The sequence below is a fragment of the Artemia sp. Qi Xiang Cuo genome, chromosome 20, assembly GCF_049724085.1.
Source record: "Artemia sp. Qi Xiang Cuo chromosome 20, ASM4972408v1, whole genome shotgun sequence".
NCBI lineage: Eukaryota > Metazoa > Arthropoda > Branchiopoda > Anostraca > Artemiidae > Artemia > Artemia sp. Qi Xiang Cuo.
In genome coordinates this window covers 33,197,357-33,218,699 of record NC_142813.1, presented here as the reverse complement: position 1 = coordinate 33,218,699, position 21,343 = coordinate 33,197,357, and the positions used below count along the sequence as shown (strand labels likewise).

The 21,343-nt window shown below is 36.6% G+C and overlaps 1 protein-coding gene across 4 annotated transcripts in view; it reads left to right on the top strand.

The window, feature by feature from the left end:
- Nucleotides 1-21,343, top strand: part of LOC148940121 (TOM1-like protein 2) — a 95,726-nt gene extending 74,383 nt beyond the window's left edge. For all 4 annotated transcript variants that reach the window (XM_089106395.1, XM_089106393.1, XM_089106394.1 and 1 more), the window contains one exon: nt 21,069-21,343. In XM_089106395.1, the coding sequence (XP_088962521.1) occupies nt 21,069-21,191 (123 nt within the window). In that variant the 3' untranslated portion in view covers nt 21,192-21,343. The remainder of the gene's footprint in view (nt 1-21,068) is intronic.

The following is a 21,343-nucleotide window of genomic DNA, read 5'->3' as shown; positions in this document are numbered from 1 at the left end:
TAACACTGAACTACACCTATATCCTCATCTAGGGTGGAGTAAGTCTACAAAAAAAAATCAGGGTCTTAGGAGTAACTTTCAGCCACTTAGAGGCAGCACGTAGGTAATAAAAATAATAGTAGAGTATTTTTAAGGGCAATATTGGGCTATATGCTTATCCTCAACTAGGGCAAAGCAAGTGTACAAAAAAGATTCACGGTCTGAGGCATGGTCGTATGCAGGGAGAATACCCGGATAAACCCCTCTCCCTTCCGAATTTTTTTCCGGTCCGTACGAAAGTAGCCAGGATACGTGTAATAAATGTCCACGGGATGATTTTATTTGAACCCCTCTGAGCGAAATCCTGGATACGACGCTGAGGGGTTACCTCAATGCATTTAGAGGCAGCGCACAGGCAGTAAAACTAATGGTAAAGTTTTTAAAAGGAACGTATTTGGCTATTCGCTCACCTGCAACAAGAATGGAGTAAATCCACTGAAAAAATTCATACTGTTCGAAAATAATCTTCAATGTAATATATAGCCCTTTAAAGGCTTATGACTGTCACGTTATCTGTGCCAATAAGCATTATCTGACCCTTGACAGGCTTACATAGGAGAAAAGGCTTGTTTTTGGGCCTTCGTTGCGAAAAGAATTTGGAAAAAAAAATTAGGAAGTTTTTCCATTGGGATCAGGATCCGTCTGAAATTTGGATACTATACACTAAGATATATTATTAAATCAGAAGCAGACAAAACCTATTCGCTAAAGTAGATAGGGAAGAGAAATTTCCAATTCTGTTGGGGAAGTTGAAGTTTGCTTTAGTGATACATGCAGATGTGAAGAAGTGTTTTCGTTGATAAAATTGTTTAAAAGCAAAACAGGTTCGTGAATAAGTGATTCAAATTTGAAAGGTTCTATGGTGCTCTTAGTAACAAACCTAACAGCAACCATTAACAATTAGCCAAATAGATTATGGGTTTGTATTGATAGCAATTAATGCTAACTTACTGTAGTAGATGACAAGGACAATGACTCCTTCTGGCAAGAATTGGGAACAGACTCATCGAAGTTCTATGTTGGTCTCACTCTCAGTGCAGACAGCTGTGGTCCAGAATTCTCTTCACCAAACACCACCATAAAGTATCGCGCTCTAGCATAGGAGATGTGACCCCCCTCCCTAGCTGCACTCCTGAGCACAGTTTATCAAACATTATTATACTCTGTTGCAAAAAAAGACAATTTAGAAGTTGTAAACGATTTAAAAGCAAAAGGTGCTGACTTCAACACGAAATCAAAGTTCCAGACTCATCGAAGTTCCAAGTTGGTCTTGCTCTTAGTGCAGACAACTGTAGTCCGGAGTTATCTTCATCAAACACCATCATAAAGCATTGCCCTCTCGTAGAGGAGATCATTTCTGACCATTCTTGACTAATGGTGCTTTATTAAACTGGCAAAATAAATTAATTTAACCATGCGATTAATTTATTCAACTTCTCCCCTTAGCGAAGCAGAGTCTGTTGTTGTCTTTATTTGTCAACCCAGACTGTGAAAGTTAGACGATTTGCAAAGTGCTAAAAGTTATATGTCGCACATGAACTCGCCGGTGAAAAATTCTTGTGCGATACATAAAAAGTTTCACCAGTATCCTAAAGCCTCGAAACCCGTTAAGGCAGGTGGTATTTCTTCTGATGAGCTCAATGGAAGGTACTACTTGGAAATATTTCACTAAATTTAAGGTGCTTTTGCTTGTAAATTTACAACGACTTACATTTATTGATGACGACTTTGTATGGATTTGGACATTTCTATTTGGTTGATGGTTCGGTTATACTGTTTGGTCCTAGGTAGTTGGATAGATGAGTAGGTCAAAACCTCGTTCAAGTGCACATTTATCTCAATTGCTGGATTAGGATGACAGTCTTTTTCTTCTTCTTCTCTCTCTCTCTCTCATTTTTTTTTCTCTTGCCAAGTAATTACCTCTAAAACATTATTGATCTATGGAATATTGAAATTTTACCAACTTTAAGGTTTTTCGGGGATTTCAAGTGAACTTGCGAGTTAGTTTAAATGTATATTAAAAATAACTTAATAAGATCTCCTTGGTTCTCAGACACCCTCACCCCCTCAGTCCCCCCCCCCCAAGGTAAAACGATAAACCTCTCATGAAAGTTCCAACTCAGTCCCTGACAAAACTCGGTATACTTACCATAATACGTATCAAATTTGTCATCATTTAATGAAACCTACTGACTGTATGAATCTCTATAAAGAAACATAGTCGCCTGCCTTTGGTCTTCTGCAATAAGAATAAATAATAATAATAAAGCATGCGAAAATCAACAGACTCAGATCAAACGGTTCGTGGTACCGAACTGTAATTAAGGAGTGACTCGGGCCAATAGTAACTGAAATTAAAAAACGGAATTTTTTAAATAATGCAGCAAAAACCCTCTGGATATGGGGTATCCCCTAACTAAACGCTCCGATCAAGGTGGCCTCAACCTCATGAGGCAGGTGGAGCCCACCCGAGGATTCTCAGTATCCAGGCTCATCCTGGCTCTAATGAGAATCCAGGCCTAGGGTTGGTTGGGCTTGCAAACCTCCACCCGAGACCCATTGCAACGAATAGCTTAGCAACTGCCTCGGATGACCAATCTTCTTTTATCCAATCACGACCCTTGCTTGCCCTTGGACTGGGAAATTACCAGCGTTTGAATCTCCTTGACCAAGGTGGCCTCCGTATTGCCACCTGGAATGGTATTGACATTGAATTTTCCCGGAGCTAAGACGCTTCTGGTGATGGAACTGAAGCGTTTCCGGATCTCTATTACTGGGGTAACGAAAACCCAACTAGTCGGGAATGGGAATGATTCCAGAGTTGAGGGATACCCCCTACTCTGGTCTAGCCAGACAACCACCAGAAGAAACGGTGTCGAATTAGTTCTTGATGACAAGTCCAAGAAGTGTCTCCTGTCATTCACTCCCGTATCGGATAGAATTGCCAATGCTCGACTCAGTCACAAGCAAGGAAAAATTACGGTCCTTGTTTGTTACGCCCCCGACGCCGAAGCAACAGACACTTTCTACTCTGCCCTGACGACTGAACTGGCTAAGATATCCCCTTACGATATTATAATCCTTCTGGGTGACCTTAATTCAACTGTGAGCGACAACCATGACTTATGGCGGCAAGCCATAGGACCAGTTGCACCAGATTCTCTAAATTAAAATGGGCTAAGGCTCCTACAACTCTGCAGCGTGCACAAACCTGTGATTAATAACACCCTGTTTGCAAGGAAGTATATCCACAGATATACATGATACAGTAACGATGTCCGTACCAAAAAAATGATCGACTACCTTATCGTCTCACAGAAATGGAGGTCTTGGATTAGCAACTGTCGCACGTATAGGGAGGCTGAGAATGGTAACATTGACCATCGCCTCGTCGTCGCTAGCATGCGATTAAGGCTCAAAGCCCAGCTTCCAGGACCAAGACCAGTCAAGATCGATGTCTCTCGCCTCTGCGAGCAGGAGATGCGGTATACGCCATTGATGTTTCAGACCTCTTTGACGTGCTCCTGACATTTGAAAGTTGTGAGTACGCATGGCTCTCCTTCAAAAAGAATGTCCTGGAGTCAGCGAGAGTAAATGTTGGACAGAAAAAGCGTGCTAATAATGCATGGATCCAGTCAGATACGCTTGACGTCATAGAGCAGAGGCGCAAGGCAAGGTTACAGAGTGATATGCCGACTTATAGAAGCCTCAATGGCGTCCACAATAAACTGATACAGCGTGACAAGAAGCTGTTTGTGGAAAGGAAGGCAAATGAATTGGAGGGTGCAGCCAAGAAAAGTGACATTGGCAGTCTGTACAAGCACCTCTGTGATCTCACTGGCGACAAAGTACCCTCGGTTGCATCTGTTGTCTCCGTTGACGGCCAGCCACTTATGACGAAGCTACCCAGGCTAGCCGATGGAAAGACCACTTATCAGGCCTCTTCAATGCCAAAGCTGTAGTGCAGACAGACCAGGAATTCACCATCCTAGCCGCCAACACTCAGAAACTGCTGACAAATGACTCAGAAACTCCTTTCGCGCCTGAATAAATCCACTCAGCAGCAAAATGCTTGAAGAACAACAAAGCGGCAGGCATATGCAGGATATCCGCTGAGCTCTTGAATTATGTCGGTCCGGCTATGCTACTTTGACTCCAGATGCTATCTGTAGTGTGGCGCACTGAATGGATCACGAAGAGCTGGCATAATCCAATCCTGCCCCTCTGGAAGAGAAAGGGGAGCAAAAGAATCTGTTCTAACTACAGAGGCATAACGCTTCTTTCAGTGCCTGGAAAGCTATTTGCTATGACCCAGATGGATAGATTTACGAATATTCTTCAAAGAAAAAGGAGAGTCCAGTAGGCTGGGCTTATGCCCGGGAGGTCCACTGTAAAACAGATCTTTACTATGTGCTACCTAATTGAGAAGATAAAAGAATTCGGGAGGAAAGCATACTTAGCCTTTGTTGACTTCAGGGCTGTGGATCGCAATTCGGATTGGCTGATACTTCGATCAGCACAGCGCACTCTCAGATGGTTTGGACACCTCCTAAGTATGCCGACGACAACCCCATCCAGAATAATTTAGGATTTCGACCCAAAAGCTCATGGCTGGTCCCGCCCGAGAGGCAGACCATGGACCAGGTGGAAGGATAGTCTCAATTAATTCCTGGAGATGGCCAACATTGCTGTCGACGAGACCCTGATCTTAGCACCAAATCAGAGTTGCGACGGAGGAGCAGAATCGGAGCCAAATCGAAGGAGCAGAGTTGCGACGCTCTCTACGACGCCCCAACGCGGCAGGAGCCCTAAGTCAATTCAAAAAAATCCTGGATACGACGCTGAGGAGTTACTTTAAGGCTTTTAGAGGCAGCGCACAAACAGTAAAACTAATGGTAAAGCATATAAAGGGAAAGTATTTGGCTATTCGCTCAACTGCAACAAGAATGGAGTAAATCCACTGAAAAAATTCATACTGTACTAAAATAATCTTAAATGTAACATATAGCCCTTTAAAGGCTTATGACTGTCACGTTATTTGTGCCAATAAGCATTATGTGACCCTTACTAGGCTTACATAGGAGAAAAAGCTTGTTTTTGGGCCTTCGTTGCGAAAAGAATTTGGAAAAAAAATCAGGAAGTTTTTCCATTGGGATCAGGGAAGAGAAATTTGCAATTCTGTTTGGGAAGTTGAAGTTTGCTTTAGTGTGACATGCAGATGTGAAGAAGTGTTTCCGTTGGTAAAATTGTTTAAAAGCAAGACAGGCTCGTGAATAAGTGATTTAAATTTGAAAGGTTCTATGGTAATCTTAGTAACAAACCTAACAGAAACCATTAACAATTAGCCAAACAGATTATGGGTTTGTATTGATGGCAATTAATGCTAACTTGCTGTAGTAGATGACAAGGACAATGACTCCTTCTGGCAAGAATTGGGAACAGACTCATCGAAGTTCCATGTTCGTCTCACTCTCAGTGCAGACAACTGTGGTCCACAATTATCTTCACCAAACACCATCATAAAGTATCGCGTTCTAGCATAGGAGATGCGAGATCCCCCCCCCCCTTAGCTGCACTCCTGAGCACAGTTTATCAAACATTATTATACTATGCTGCAAGAAAAGACAATTTAGAAGTTGTAAACGATTTGAAAGCAAAAGGTACTGACTTCAACTCGAAATCGAAGTTCCAGACTCATCGAAGTTCCAAGTTGGTCTTGCTCTTAGTGCAGACAACTGTAGTCCGGAGTTATCTTCATCAAACACCATCATAAAGCATTGCCCTCTCGTAAAGGAGATCATTTCTGACCATTCTTGACTAATGGTGCTTCATTAAACTGGCAAAATAAATTAATTTGACCATGCGATTAATTTATTCAACTTCTCCCCTTAGCGAAGCAGAGTCTGTTGTTGTCTCTATTTGTCAACCCAGACTGTGAAAGTTAGACGATTTGCAAAGTGCTAAAAGTTATATGTCGCACATGAACTCGCCGGTGAAAAATTCTTGTGCGATACATAAAAAGTTTCACCAGTATCCTAAAGCCTCGAAACCCGTTAAGGCAGGTGGTATTTCTTCTGATGAGCTCTAATGGAAGGTACTACTTGGAAATATTTCGCTAAATTTAAGGTGCTTTTGCTTGTAAATTTACAACGACTTACATTTATTGATGACGACTTTGCATGGATTTGGACATTTCTATTTGGTTAATGGTTCTGTTATACTGTTTGTTCCTAGGTAGTTGGATAGATGAGTTAGGTCAAAACCTCGTTCAAGTGCAAATTTATCTCAATTGCTGGATTAGTATGACAGACTTTTTCTTCTTCTTCTCTCTCTCTCTCTCATATTTTTTTTTCTTGTCAAGTAATTACCTCTAAAATATTATTGATCTATGGAATAATGAAATTTTACCAACTTTAAGGTTTTTTGGGGATTGCAAGCGACCTTGCGAGTTATTTTAAATGTATATTAAAAATAAATTAATAAGATTTCCTTAGTTCTCAGACCCCCTCCCCCCCTCAGCCCCCCCCCCCAAGGTAAAACGATAAACTTCTCATGAAAGTTCCAACTCAGTCCCTGACAAAACTCGGTATACTTACCATAATACGTATCAAATTTGTCATCATTTAATGAAACCTACTGACTGTATGAATCTCTATAAAGAAACATAGTTGCCTGCCTTTGGTGTTCTGCAATAAAAATAAATAATTAAAAAAAGCATGCGAAAATCAACAGACTCAGATCAAACGGTTCGTGGTACCGAACTGTAATTAAGGAGTGACTCGGGCCAATAGTAACTGAAATTCTAAAAACGGGAATTTTGATAGCAATGCAGCAAAAAAATTGGCGTGTTATGCTGATTCCCCATATATAAAATTCACTAAGTTTAATATTACCCAACAAAAGTTACGAGCCTGAGAAAATTTGTCTGATTTTTGACAAAAGGGGAAAAACAATACTAAAAGGGAAGTGATCCTGGTGAAAATCACACAACTAGATTTAGCGTATCAGAGAACCCCAATTTAGAGGTTTCAATTTCCTCTCTACAAAAATGTGGAATTTTGCAAATTGTTTTCCCGAAAAAAGATATCAGATGCGTGTTCATTTGTTTTTTGTTTTCCCCATGTGAGGTCATACGGTCACGTCAAACCAATAGTCTTAGAAGGTCAGGAGAGGGCTCATTTGAAACAAAATTAATAGTTTTAGTGCCTTTTTAAGTGACCAAAAAGATTGTGCCACGGGAAGTGTCGTTTCTTTCATTTTGAGGTAACAAACTACGATTTTTCCCCAAACAGAAACAAATTGCTATTGATTGAAAGCTCTGAGATAGCCAAAAGGTTTAAAAATGTCCAAAAAACTTTATATTGATCATCCAAGTTGCAGAGGAGGTAATGCCGCATGGTGGAACATTCGTTCCAGAAAAGTCACTTTGTTCATAAAAGATAAATGGTTAATATGTATATTTGTCTTAATGCTTTATTTAACTAAGGTGGTAAGTTCATTTACTTGATTTTTTCATGATATTATGTCTTGTGATGTATAATCGCATATAAGTTATTATAAAGGAGATTTGGTGGGTTGTTGTGTAGGAGTGGAGGAGGAGGAGAGCTCAGATTCCCAGAAGAGCGCATCAGATTCACAGCTGAGTCCAATGTCCAAATTGTCTAACTCTCTGTGAGCTTTTTAGACAAATTTCGAAAGGAGCCTTGGGAGGAAGGGTAGTAATTAGTCTCCCTTTATTAAGACTAAGCCTGGACAGGGGTTCTTCAGGGGCGATACCTCCTTTTTTGTTGCATAAAAATGTTACAGGCATTTATGATAAAGCTTCATTTAACTAAAGTGATGTGCTTCGTATTTCTTAAAATCATATACAGGGCTGTGTAAATGTGCAATAGCTATTATGAAGGAGGGGCAGGGAGTGATTTTGTAAGAGGGTGGGGGGGGGCAGATGCCTCAAAGAGTGCATTTTGGGGCCCAAATATTCCAACTCCCATTGAGCCTTCAGATAAATATAGAACAAATTTTTGGGAAGGGGGCAGCGGATGGAAGGTAATATCTGATCTCTCCTGTTTTTCACGAATATTTTTGACTTGTTCCTTTATTTTAGGTGCTAGAGGGGGGGGGTAAAATTCTCCTTCCATTGCGACAATCCTTTCTATGTGGAATAAAACACTGCATTCACAAGCCTTCGGGCACAGATGTCGAAAGGCGCGGAGGGAGGGGGCATCATGAGACTAGCCTGGAAATTTCTTAATGTTTAGGCAGGTGCTTCCAGGAGCTCGCATCGATTTAAAACGGTAATAATTCTCTCTCCTTCTTATACTCAAAATGTATTAAACATATGTAGGCCGACACAATGTCTTCGAACATCATATCTTAAACTATTGTCTCAAACTATTGTAGAGGTTCTGATGGGCTCAGCCGCGTAGAAGATGAAAAGCCATCTGAATTCTAATCCATATTAAAGTAGAAGTGACCCTATTGATACTGAACGAACTCCATATATGGGCATAGAGTCATTAGGGAGAACACGTGGTTAATGGGGTCAATGACCTCTTTTTCCAAGGTCGATTTATTTGATGTTTCTATGTGTAATAACTCCGGAACGAAGGTTGCACATGCGCATTGAATTCTAACGAGAAACAATTTTATTGATCTAGGATTCGAGGGAGAAGTGAATTTCCGAGAACTTGATTGCATAATCGATCGTGAGTGTCATGGTGTCCAGAAATAGTATTTGTTGTTGTTGCTCTCGCCAAATGTTATGAGTTCCTCGGAAACAGTTAGATCACGTGTTTCCTTCTCAGCCAATCAGAGGGCTTTGTTTACATAGTAGCGGCGAAGGGAATATGAGGAAAGGATTTTTGTTATAGTTTTATTAGTCGGTAAATAGAATTCAAAGGAGTGAGAAGAAGAAGAACAGTTTAACTTTACACATTTGGATATATATTTGTGATGGCGATAAGTGGAATGTTTACCCTATTAGAAGTTGATAGTGGAGTTGATGATAATAGTACAAGAGCACCAAACATTGTAGTGGAAATTACGAAAGGATTACGTCTTTGTCTGGAATGGGATGCAGTATATGCAAGATATGTGATATCCTTGAGCAAATTTAAAATGGAGGATCAATTATGTTTTGCCGCTAAAGTTGATATAGCACATGTGAATAGACTTCAATGTGCTTTAAGTGCATTGGTGAAACATATTGAAGACAATAAACAGCTATCGCTAATTGTACATGCTCTATATTGATGTTGTTGTTCTAATTATTCAATAAAATTGTTTAGAAATCGAAAATGTTCTCTTTTTTGTCCGGGTAGGGCTAACGAATCAGGCTCAGTCTAGAGTCAGCAGTCGGAGTGAAAAGACTGAAAAATGAATAAATTTGAGAAAGAGAGACTTAGATAAAATCTAGTGTTTATAGAAAAACATTTGATTTTGAATGACGTTATTCTCGAGTTATTTCATCAATGCAGGATATTCTCATGTCAGGGAACTCATGACAATATAATGAGGAGTGATTATCCCCCATTGGACTATTGTATGAAACTTTTAAAATGTGACTCAAGTGCTTATAGTCAATTTATTGATATATTAATTGGAACAAAGCAGAATCATATTTTGGATATACTTTTGAAAACATTGCCAATGGATTCAATGTAGATGGCTCCCCCATCATTCGAAAGAGCTAACGTCACAGAGCTACTCCTCTCTCCCCCATTTCCCTCTCATTGAATTTATCGAACGAAGAGGATCAGTTACGTTTTAGCTGTGAGTGAGTTGACATCGGAAACCGAAAAATGTTCTATATATGTCCATAGTGCATGTACACTCTTGGCAGTTGGAATCAATGTGAGAATTGTACAATCATTGATGACTATAGTGAAAAGTGAAAATTATGTAATCCTTGTAAATTACATAGAGGCTATGCAGTACAAATTAAAGGATGTAATTCATGTCTTGAGGAGGTGTGTGACTCTCATCCTAGAGGGCACCTGTGCTCCAATTGTCACTATGATAAATGTGATCAGTGGGAGAATACTTACCCCGCTATGATTGGAAAGAATCCCAAACGAGATTTTAGTTTATTGCTACGAGATTGGTATCGACGTGGATTTAAATTATTCTGGGAAGAGGAATCTGGTCTACGATTCAACTGTTGGGGTAACAAGACAATCTGGTTTCTACGTCATCGTTGTGATGACACCACCTACTATGACTATAAACCAAGTGATTTTTATTTTTCAGTTACCGAATGTGATTCCACATTTGAAAACATTGTATGTGATATTGCTTCAAATAGACAGATTGAAACTCGTGAATTTCATAATATGAATGAAAATAGTATCATTGACTATACAAAGAGATATGACAAGAGCGAAGATACATTGTACTGTAGAAAATGTGACCCTGACTTTGCAGTCAATCAAGATCAATATACAGTAAATCCAAATGATTTACCAGCATTAGTGGTTCACGACAGTTACCTATTCATCGATGAAGAAGAAGAAATCTAAAGTGTAGATTCAAAGACATTGTTGTATATATATATACATACATTTTATTAATAAACAAATTCAATAACATTTTTAAAGCATTTTACTCTTAGGGCACTGAAATCAATACTATATAGTTCTGAGAGGATATTTTCCACTAGAAAGTCATTCAGACGAGGATTGTCAATATAAATGTGGAGAAACTGCTTGTAAGTATAGACCGCTCATCCTCTATGGTGGGGGAGCATGCACAACTGTGTCCTTCTCGGTCGACTAGGTGCCGTAGTGAGTTTTTTTTAATAGGAGTACATTATTTTTGAAGATTTAAATGAATCAGATTAGTTAAACAAAGCTTATAAATAAAAATTCTATTAACAGTTAATTTTGTACCGACTACATAAATATTTAAGACCAAGTGTACCATGATGCACCATTGTGGTCTGAGAAATTAAAAAACTCAGAAACTCAATACATAGTTTTCGATAATTTCAAGTCGATTACTATCTAAGAATTTTATTTCTACAACACTTAGACCTTCCTTAGGTTGAAGTGCTGTTTTACACCACAAAATGGTAGAAAATACCGCTTTACTTGAGTACATTATACGTTTTGCCTCTTACAATTTGCCCCATTAGCTTGATATGTTATCTCGTGAGAAAAAAACTATCAAATAAACACGCAGACTAAACTTGATGAAACTTATATATTTGAAATCAGCATTTAAAGCTGATTCTTTGATGTATCTATTGGTATCAAAATTCCATTTTCTAGAGTTTCGGATACCATTGAGCTGGCTCGCTCCTTACTTAAACTTCGTTACCACGAAATGTTTTATTAATTAAAAAACTTTCCACAAAATAAGTTTTTCAAAGAAAAGTAAATAGCTACTACATTAAATCAAAGATGAGCAGAAATAAAGTTAAATAATTGTTCAAACGTAAACTTATGTCCAATGCCATACTAGTTAAAGTGACAAAAACTCTTTCCCACAAGAGGACACTTTTCAACTAAAAGTAAAGAGCTACTAAATCAATGATATGATGAAATAATAACGAATAATTCTTCAAACGTAAACTTATGTTTAGCGATAAACTTATTAGAGTGATAAAAAACTTTTTCCCACAAGAGGACACTTTTCGAGTAAAAGTAAAGAGCTACCAGACTAAACCAAAGATATGATGAAATAATAATGAATAATTGTTCAAACTTAAATTTTCTATATTACGGGAATAGTTTATTTTCGAACCAATATATCTACCAAAGGTTCAATACCTGAGTTAAACTAAGAGGTTTCAATTTCAGGAAAAAATTACATTTTGACAACATTTGACAATTTACCAAATTTAAAGTTTTGTTTAGTTTCAAAATGTTTTCTGTCACTCATCATCATTTAATAATTACCAGACTAAACCAAAGATATGATAAAATAATAACGAATAATTGTTCAAACTTAAATTTTCTGTATTACGGGAATAGTTTATTTTTGAACCAATATATCTACCAAAGGCTCAATACCTGAGTTAAACAAAGAGGTTTCAATTTCAGGAAAAAATTACATTTTGACAACATTTGACAATTTACCAAATTTAAAGTTTTGTTTAGTTTCAAAATGTTTTCTGTCACTCATCATCTTTTAATCATTCACAAACAATACTAAAGAAAACCACTTCCCACGGTTTATTGATTTTAAATTATTAAGAAGGCTATTATTTCATTGAAATATACATTTCACATTTTTAAATTTCATGCTTTTGATAAGTATCTTGTCCTTATGGTGTAAATTGCAGCTGAAGGCTTATCGCAAAATCACTGTTTCAAGTTTTTTCATAATTAAAGGATACGAATTAGAACCATGGGAACGTAATTTAGTCGTATTTCGCTTATTTTCGTTGGAAAAAACACTAAAAAAACCATATTAAGAGCTATATTTATGAGTCTTTCACTGAAAATTCCTTTTTAGTACCAAGCCCTGACCCCCCTAATTAAAGCATATGAATTAGAACCAAGGGAGCATAATTTCATCGTATTTTACATTTCCCACAAGAGGAACACTTTTCGAGTAAAAGTAAAGAGCTACCAGACTAAACCAAAGATATGATGAAATAATAACGAATAATTGTCCAAACTTAAATTTTTTTAATATCTCTGACACAAACTTTTACAGTGTTGAAAAATAGTGAAAAAGAAAAGACTAAAAAACATTGGAAGAAATAGATTGGTAGGAAAAAAATGCTTACATTTGCATAATTCGTCTGGGCTTGGGTGCCTGAAGGACCAGGGCGTGCATGTTGGAGGGTGGAGGGACCAGTGGCGTTACATTCTTGTACAAATTGGACTGCGGCTTGTACAGGCAGTGTCGGTCTTGAATAGTCGATATGAAGGTTGGATTGGCCAACGTATTTAGGAGCCTTCGGCCATTGTTCATACTGTAAAACTGTTGCGTTCACGGGGGGTGCATTATTGGGCGTCAATTTCCTAGTGGGTGGCGGTGACAGATATTCTTCATAATTGGCCTTAAAAAGAAGAGAAAAAAAGTTAGTATTGAAATAATTTGCCCCTTTTCACAGAAGGAAAAATGAAGAATTCATACACATTTTCAACTAGCTAAGGGTAAGTGTTTTAAATATGAGCCATTCTGTTGCGAAAACACAAAAGTTATAAAAAATACACAATATTCCTGTATTACCTCTGAAAAACTGCTAAAAATGAAGAATTCATACACATTTTCAACTAGCTAAGGGTATGTGTTTTAAATATAAGCCATTCTATTGCGAAAACACACAAAAATTAGAAAAAATAAAAAATATTCATATATTACCTCTACAACACGACTAAAAATGAATAATTCATTCACATTTTCAACTAGCTAAAGCTAGATGTTTTAAATATGTGCCAGTCTGTTGCGAAAACACACAAAAGTTAGAAAAAAATAAAAAATATTCAATTATTACCTCTGAAAAACGGCTAAAAATGAAGAATTTATACACATTTTCAACTAGCTAAGGGTAAGTGTTTTAAATATGGGCCATTCTGTTGCGAAAACACACAAAAGTTAGAAAAAATACAAAATAATCCTTTATTACCTCTGCAATACGGCTAAAAATTAAGAATTCATACACATTTTCAACTAGCTAAGGGTAAGTGTTTTAAATATGAGCCACTCTGTTGCGAAAACACACAAAAGTTAGAAAAAATACAAATATTCCTTTATTACCTCTGCAATACGGGTAAAAATGAAGAATTCATACACATTTTCAACTAACTAAGGGTAAGTGTTTTAAATATGGGCCATTCTATTGCGAAAACACACAAAAATTAGAAAAAATGCAAAATGTTCCTTTATTACCTCTGCAATACGGCTAAAAATGAAGAATTCATACGCATTTTCAACTAGCTAAGGGTAAGTGTTTTAAATATGAGCCATTCTGTTGCGAAAACACACAAAGTTATAAAAAATACAAAATGTTCCTTTATTACCTCTACAAAACGGCTAAAAATGAAGAATTCATACACATTTTCAACTAGCTAAGGGTAAGTGTTTTAAATATGGGCCATTCTGTTACGAAAACACAAAAAAGTTATAAAAAATAATAAAAATAAAAATATAAAATCTGATAATATTATAAATTATAAGAATTAAAACACATAGTATAATATCGAAGTTTAAGTGTTTTAAATATGAGCCATTCTGTTGCGAAAACACACAAAAGTTAGAAAAAAATACAACCTGACCCCCTAATTGAAGGATATGAATTAGAACCATGGGAAAGTAATTTCATCGTATTTTGCATTTCCCACAATAGGACACTTTTCGAGTAAAAGTAAAGAGCTACCAGACTAAACCAAAGATATGATGAAATAATAACGAATAATTGTTCAAACTTAAATTTTCTGTATTACGGGAATAGTTTATTTTCGAACCATTATATCTACCAAAGGTTCAATACCTGAGTTAAACTAAGAGGTTTCAATTTCAGGAAAAAATTACATTTTGACAACATTTGACAATTTACCAAATTTAAAGTTTTGTTTAGTTTCAAAATGTGTTCTGTCACTCATCTTCTTTTAATCATTCACAAACAATACTAAAGAAAACCACTTACCACGGTTTATTGATTTTAAATTATTAAGAAGGCTATTATTTCATTGAAATATACATTTTACATTTTTAATTTTCATGCTTTAGATAAGTATCTTGTCCTTTTGGTGTAAATTGCAGCTGAAGGCTTATTTCATCATATTTTGCTTATTTTCGTTGGGAAACACACTGAAAAGACATATTATTGAACTCACATCAAACATTGCCGGGCTTGCATTTGAAGAACCTTCCATTATTTTCTATCTTGGCCTCTATTTCAGCATATACTGACTTTTAAAGCTTTTCAGCACTCTTAAATATACTATCCTAACGGTTATTTATTTACGAAATTGTGCAAACTGTTGATTTAGAACAATAATTACCTTTCTATATATCAATTAACACTCACTAGAGTTGCCACTTTTCACTCGCGGAGAATGGTTTCAAAACAATACTTCTTACATCGCATAGACTATTTGTATCAAACGAGACATCTTCAATGTAGATTAATTAATTGTTACGTTCGATTTTGTTTTGGACACAGGAGAGCATCAATGGGAAGTGAGAATTTCTGTAAAACTATCAAAGATTGATTAGGTGTATGGTGACTAGCTTAGCCTACGTACGAGAAAGAAAAGTTATTAGGTGTGGAGCTCCCCCACCGCCTCAACCATCGCTATTGAAATCCCTTGAATTAGGTTAGAGACAGACAAAAAGTTAGGTGTATGGATAGGTTAGGTTAGATTATGTTAGGTTAGGTTAATTTAGGTTAGACTAGCTTAGCCTACGTAGCCCCCCCCCCCACTCCCCCACCGCCTCAACCATCACTCTTGAAATCCCTTGAATTAGGTTAGAGACAGACAAAAAGTTAGGTGTATGGTTAGGTTAGGTTAGATTATGTTAGGTTAGGTTAATTAACGGCAGCCTCTTTTGTTAAGGTTTTTTATTTGGGGGGGGGGTGGGGCTCCCGCCCCCTCAACAAAAATTTAGGTGTATGGTTAGGTTAGGTTAGGTTAATTTAGGTTAGACTAGCTCCCCCACCCCCCGGGGGCCACGGGGACTGAAAGCCTACCACGGGTGGGACCCCCACCACCAAGGTTAGGTTAACTTAACATTTCTAGGTTAACTTACATCAGGTTAAGTGGCGCGCCACTTAACCTGATGTAAGTTAACCTAGAAATGTTACGTAACTTAACCTAATCTAACCTAACCTGACCTTGGTGGTGAGGGTCCTACCCGTGTCAGGCTTTCGGCCCCGGGGTTGGGGGGGGGGGGGGTGGTCACCTTGAAATGTTAGGTAACGTCTGGTAGCTCTTTACTTTTACTCGAAAAGTGTCCTCTTGTGGGAAAAAGTTTTTTATCACTCTAATAAGTTTATCGCTAAACATAAGTTTACGTTTGAAGAATTATTCGTTATTATATCATCATATCATTGATTTAGTAGCTCTTTACTTTTAGTTGAAAATTGTCCTCTTGTGGGAAAGAGTTTTTGTCACTTTAACTAGTATGGCATTGGACATAAGTTTACGTTTGAACAATTATTTAACTTTATTTCTGCTCATCTTTGATTTAATGTAGTAGCTCTTTACTTTTCTTTGAAAAACTTATTTTGTGGAAAGTTTTTTGATTAATAAAACATTTCGTGGTAACGAAGTGTAAGTAAGGAGCGAGCCAGCTCAATGGTATCCGAAACTCTAGAAAACTGAATTTTGATAGCAATAGATACATCAAAGAATCAGCTTTAAATGCAGATTTCAAATATATAAGTTTCATCAAGTTTAGTCTAAATTTTTATTTGATAGTTTTTTTTTCTCACGAAATAACATATTAAGCTAATGGGGCAAATATTAAGAGACGAAACTTATAATGTACTCAAGTATAGAGGGGTTTTCTACCATTTCGTGGGGTAAAACTGCACTTCAACTTAAGGAAGGTCTAAGTGTTGTAGAAATACAATTCTTAGATAGTAATCGACTTGAAATTATCGAAAACTATGTATTGAGTTTCTGAGTTTTTGAATTTCTCAGACCACAATGGTGCATCATGGTACACTTGGTCTTAAATATTTATGTAGTCGGTACAAAATTAACTGTTAATAGAATTTTTATTTATAAGACTTGTTGAAATAATCTTATTCATTTAAATCTTCAAAATTAATTTACTCCTATTAAAAACAACTCACTACGGCACCTAGTCGATCGAGAAGGAAACAGTTGTGCATGCCCCCCCCCACCCGCGAGGCTGCGCGGTCTATACTTACAAGCAGTTTCTCCACATTTATGTTGACAATCCTCGTCTGAATGAATTTCTAGTGGAAAATATCCTCTCAGACCTATATAGTATTGATTTCAGTGCCCTAAGAGTAAAGCGCTTAAAAAATGTTTGTGAATTTGTTTATTAATAAAATGCATGTAAATATATACAACAATGTCTTTAAATCTCCACTTTAGATTTCTTCATCTTCGATGTATAGGCAACTGTCGTGAACCACTAATGCTGGTAAATCATTTGGATTCACTGTATATTGATCTTGATTGACTGCAAAGTCAGGGTCACATTTTCTACAGCACAATGTAACTTTACTCTTGTCATATCTCTTTGTATAGTCAATGATACTATTTGCATTCATATCATGAAATTCACGAGTTTCAATCTGTCTATTTGAAGCAATATCATATACAATGTTTTCAAATGGTGAATCACATTCCGTAACTGCCAAATAAAAATCACTTGGTTTATAATCATAGTAGGTGGTGTCATCACAACGATGACGTAGAATCCAGAGTGTCTTGTTACCCCAACAGTTGAATCGTAGACCAGATTCCTCTTACCAGAATAATTTAAATCCACGTCGATACCAATCTCGTAGCAATAAACTAAAATCTCGTTTAGGATTCTTTCCAATCATAGCGGGGTAAGTATTCTCCCACTGATAACATTTATCATAGAGACAATTGGAGCACAGGTACCCTCTAGGATGAGAGTCACACACCTCCTCAAGACATGAATTACATCCTTTAATTTGTACTGCATAGCCTCTATGTAATTTACAAGGATTACATAATTTACACCTTTCACTATAGTCATCTATAATTGTACAATTCTCACAGTGATTCCAACTGCCAAGTGTGTACATGCACATTGTACATATATAGAACATTTTTGGGTTTCCGATGTAAACTCACTCACAGCTAAAACGAAACTGATCCTCTTCTTTTGATAAATTCAACGAGATGGAAATGGGGGAGAGAGGAGTAGCTCTGTAACGTTAGCTCTTTCGAATGATGGGGGGAGCCATCTACATTGAATCCATTGGCAATGTTTTCAAAAGTATATTCACAATATGATTTTGCTTTGTTTCAATTAATATATCAATGAATTGACTATAAGCATTTGAGTCACATTTTAAAAGTTTCATACAAGAGTTCAATGGGGGGGAATCACTCCTCATTATATTGTCAAGTGCTCCCTGACAAGAGAATATCCTGTGTTGAAGAGATAACTCGAGAAAATCATCATCCAAAATCAAACGTTTTTCCATAAACACTAGATTTGATCTAATTCTCTCTTTCTCAAATTTATTCATTTTTCAGTCCTTTCACTCCGACTGCTGACTCTAGACTGACCCTGATTCGTTAGCCCTACCCAGAAAAGAAAGAGAACATTTTCGATTTCGAAACAATTTTATTGAATAATTACAACAACAACATCAATACAGAGCATGTACAATTAGCGATAGAGTTTATTGTCTTCAATATGTTTCACCAATACACTTAAAGCACATTGAAGTCTATTCACATGTGCTATATCAACTTTAGCGGCAAAACATAATTGATCCTCCATTTTAAATTTGCTCAAGGATATCACATATCTTGTATATACTGCATCCCATTCCAGACAAAGACGTGATCCTTTCGTGATTTCCACTGCAATGTTTGGTGCTCTTGTACTATTATCATCAACTCCACTATCAGCTTCTAATAGGGTAAACATTCCACTTATCGCCATCACAAATATATATCCAAATGAGTAAAGTCAAACTGTTCTTCTTCTCACTCCTTTGAATTCTATTCACAGACTAATAAAACTATAACAAAAATCCTTTCCTCATATTCCCTCCGCCGCTACTATGTAAACAAAGCCCTCTGATTGGCTGAGAAGGAAACACGTGATCTAACTGTTTCCGGGAAACTCATAACATTTGGCGAGAGCAACAACAGCAAATACTATTTCTGGACACCATGACATTCACGATCGATTATGCAATCAAGTTCTCGGAAATTCACTTCCCCCTCGAATCCTAGATCAATAAAATTGTTTCTCGTTAGAATTCAATGCGCATGTGCAACCTTCGTTCCGGAGTTATTACACATAGAAACATCAAATAAATCGACCTTGGAAAAAGAGGTCATTGACCCCATTAACCACGTGTTCTCCCTAATGACTCTATGCCCATATATGGAGTTCGTTCAGTATCAATAGGGTCACTTCTACTTATTAACAGTAATCAAACTGAGTCCGTTGGTTTTGAAATTATCAACTTGATTGAAGCGATGAAACACGTAAGGGCCATGGCCAATTAGAGTAAAGCCGAGACAGATAGCCTCTATGGGAGCAAAGTTGGCCTAACCTTTTCAGAGTTGTAAAAAAAGAATGATTCATTTCACTTCTTGATGATAGTCTATTATCCATCCTAGGCAGAACTAAGGTAGATAGGCAAGGGTAGATAGGATATCATAGGAAAGGTAGATAGTCTATCACTTCTTTGAGCCATTGAAGGCAATAGGAGACCAAAAAATTATTCAAAGATTTACAACCGACCATGTCCACAGGACTTACAGGCAAGTTAGTGACTGATATTGTTCATATTGTATGAGCTTCGTCCACCTGAAATTCTGTAGTAAAATCTTCATTAAAAACTTAATCAACAAATGACTTTTCGTCGAAAATTTTGACTAAATCTTCAAATTTGTCCAATATTTAACCATAATCCAATAATTTAATTCTTAAACAGAAAAAAAACAAAAAGTGGAGCTTTACAAAGCAACTTACAATTAATTATATAAACAATTCAGCAGCGAGAAATCGGGGTTTATGGGGTCGGCAGCCCATATCATGCCTTGGTTGGACCTGGACATGATTTGCAAAACGATCAGAAATTAAATATATAAAACACAAGTATTTTCAACTGAAAGCTGAAAGATTAAAACTATGAACGAACATAAATTGTTAACTATTTGAGGGAAGCTGCCCCCTCTCACTTCCTTGCTCTTTTTGCTAAAGTTGAATTTTTTGTCCCAATTCATTAAGAACGACAGCTGAGACACAAATGCCATTGAATTAGAATAAGAAGTTTTTTAAAGCACTAAGAAACTTTAGCATAAGGGGCGAGGAATTGAAGAGAGGGTAGCTCTCCTCATATACTTAATAATTGATGTTTGTTCTATGTTTCAAAGTTGCTCCTTACTTTCAGTTGAAAAAACTTTTTTTTTCTTTTTTTATTTAATCTGAATGTAAAATCACTGGAGAAACCCCTCTGGAGTTGCCGTTCTATAGCATTACATCATAGATTAAGTGATTTGCTTGGTGTTACGGAAACTTGCCGATAATATAGACAAAAATTTCACTATACCTTGTCGAACTTCTTGATAGTTTATTTCTTTAAAAAAGAATCGCTTTTTCGGGTTTCCATAAGCATATATACTTTCTACTTGGGTGCACAATTTAACGTCGATTAACATGATCTCCGAGAATTAATAAAGGCCAGGCTAATGAATGATTGGAGATGTCGAATTTTATCTTAATGAGGCTGAATATGTAATAGGTTGAAAAAAAAAGCTAGAGCAATCAGAGAATGGAGTTATTTATATCCCACAGTTTTCTCTTGTACTCTCTTGGAGAAGAAGAAGATAAACTAAAATGTTAAACCAGAAGAAAAGCTAGCTTAAATCTATTTCCTTTTGGTTAGTGTTTTTTTATTATTATTGATTTTATTTTGTCAATTGATTACTTCATTAGACTTACACGCAGATTTCATCCTACTAGTCCCTCTTTTCTTCACCTTTCTCGCTTGGTTACGGAAGTTCGATTAGTTCATGAGACCAGAGATATATTTGACGTATAAAACTTTAAAAGGGGTTCTTTCCCAAGTGAAATCTAATCATTATGCTTTTATCTACCTCAAATTGTGAAATTTTTATTTAAACAATTTTTAATTATTGACGATGATTAATAAACTGATCCAAAATAATTTTCGAGATACATTGATTCTGTCTTGGGTCAATTGACCAATTATAAGATATGCACTTAGTAGGTTCTTTTGGGTTTTTGGAATGTATTTTCCGAGAAAATATGGAAGAAAGAACAAAAGCAGAAATAAGGAATAGCTTAGCCCTATTTTCTCTTTAAAAATTCGCGTGTTCTTTATTTGGGTTTATTAATTGATTAATTTCCAGGAAGGCACTGGGGCAAGCCAAGTCAGTTCGGAAATGACAGCCTACATGCATTCAAGATCGAGCAATTCCAATTCTGTTCCTGGAAAAATGCCAAATCAACCAGATGAAAATGCTGGTCTTTAATGAACCTTTCCTACTGTAAAAGTATTAACTTTTTGGATGTATCTTATTCATAGTTTGTTCCTATTTAAATTTGTTTTTCTTTTTATCGAATAGTTTAAAATTCAAAGTGTAAAAGTTCTTGCCACTTTGAATAAAATGACTTATAAATTAGT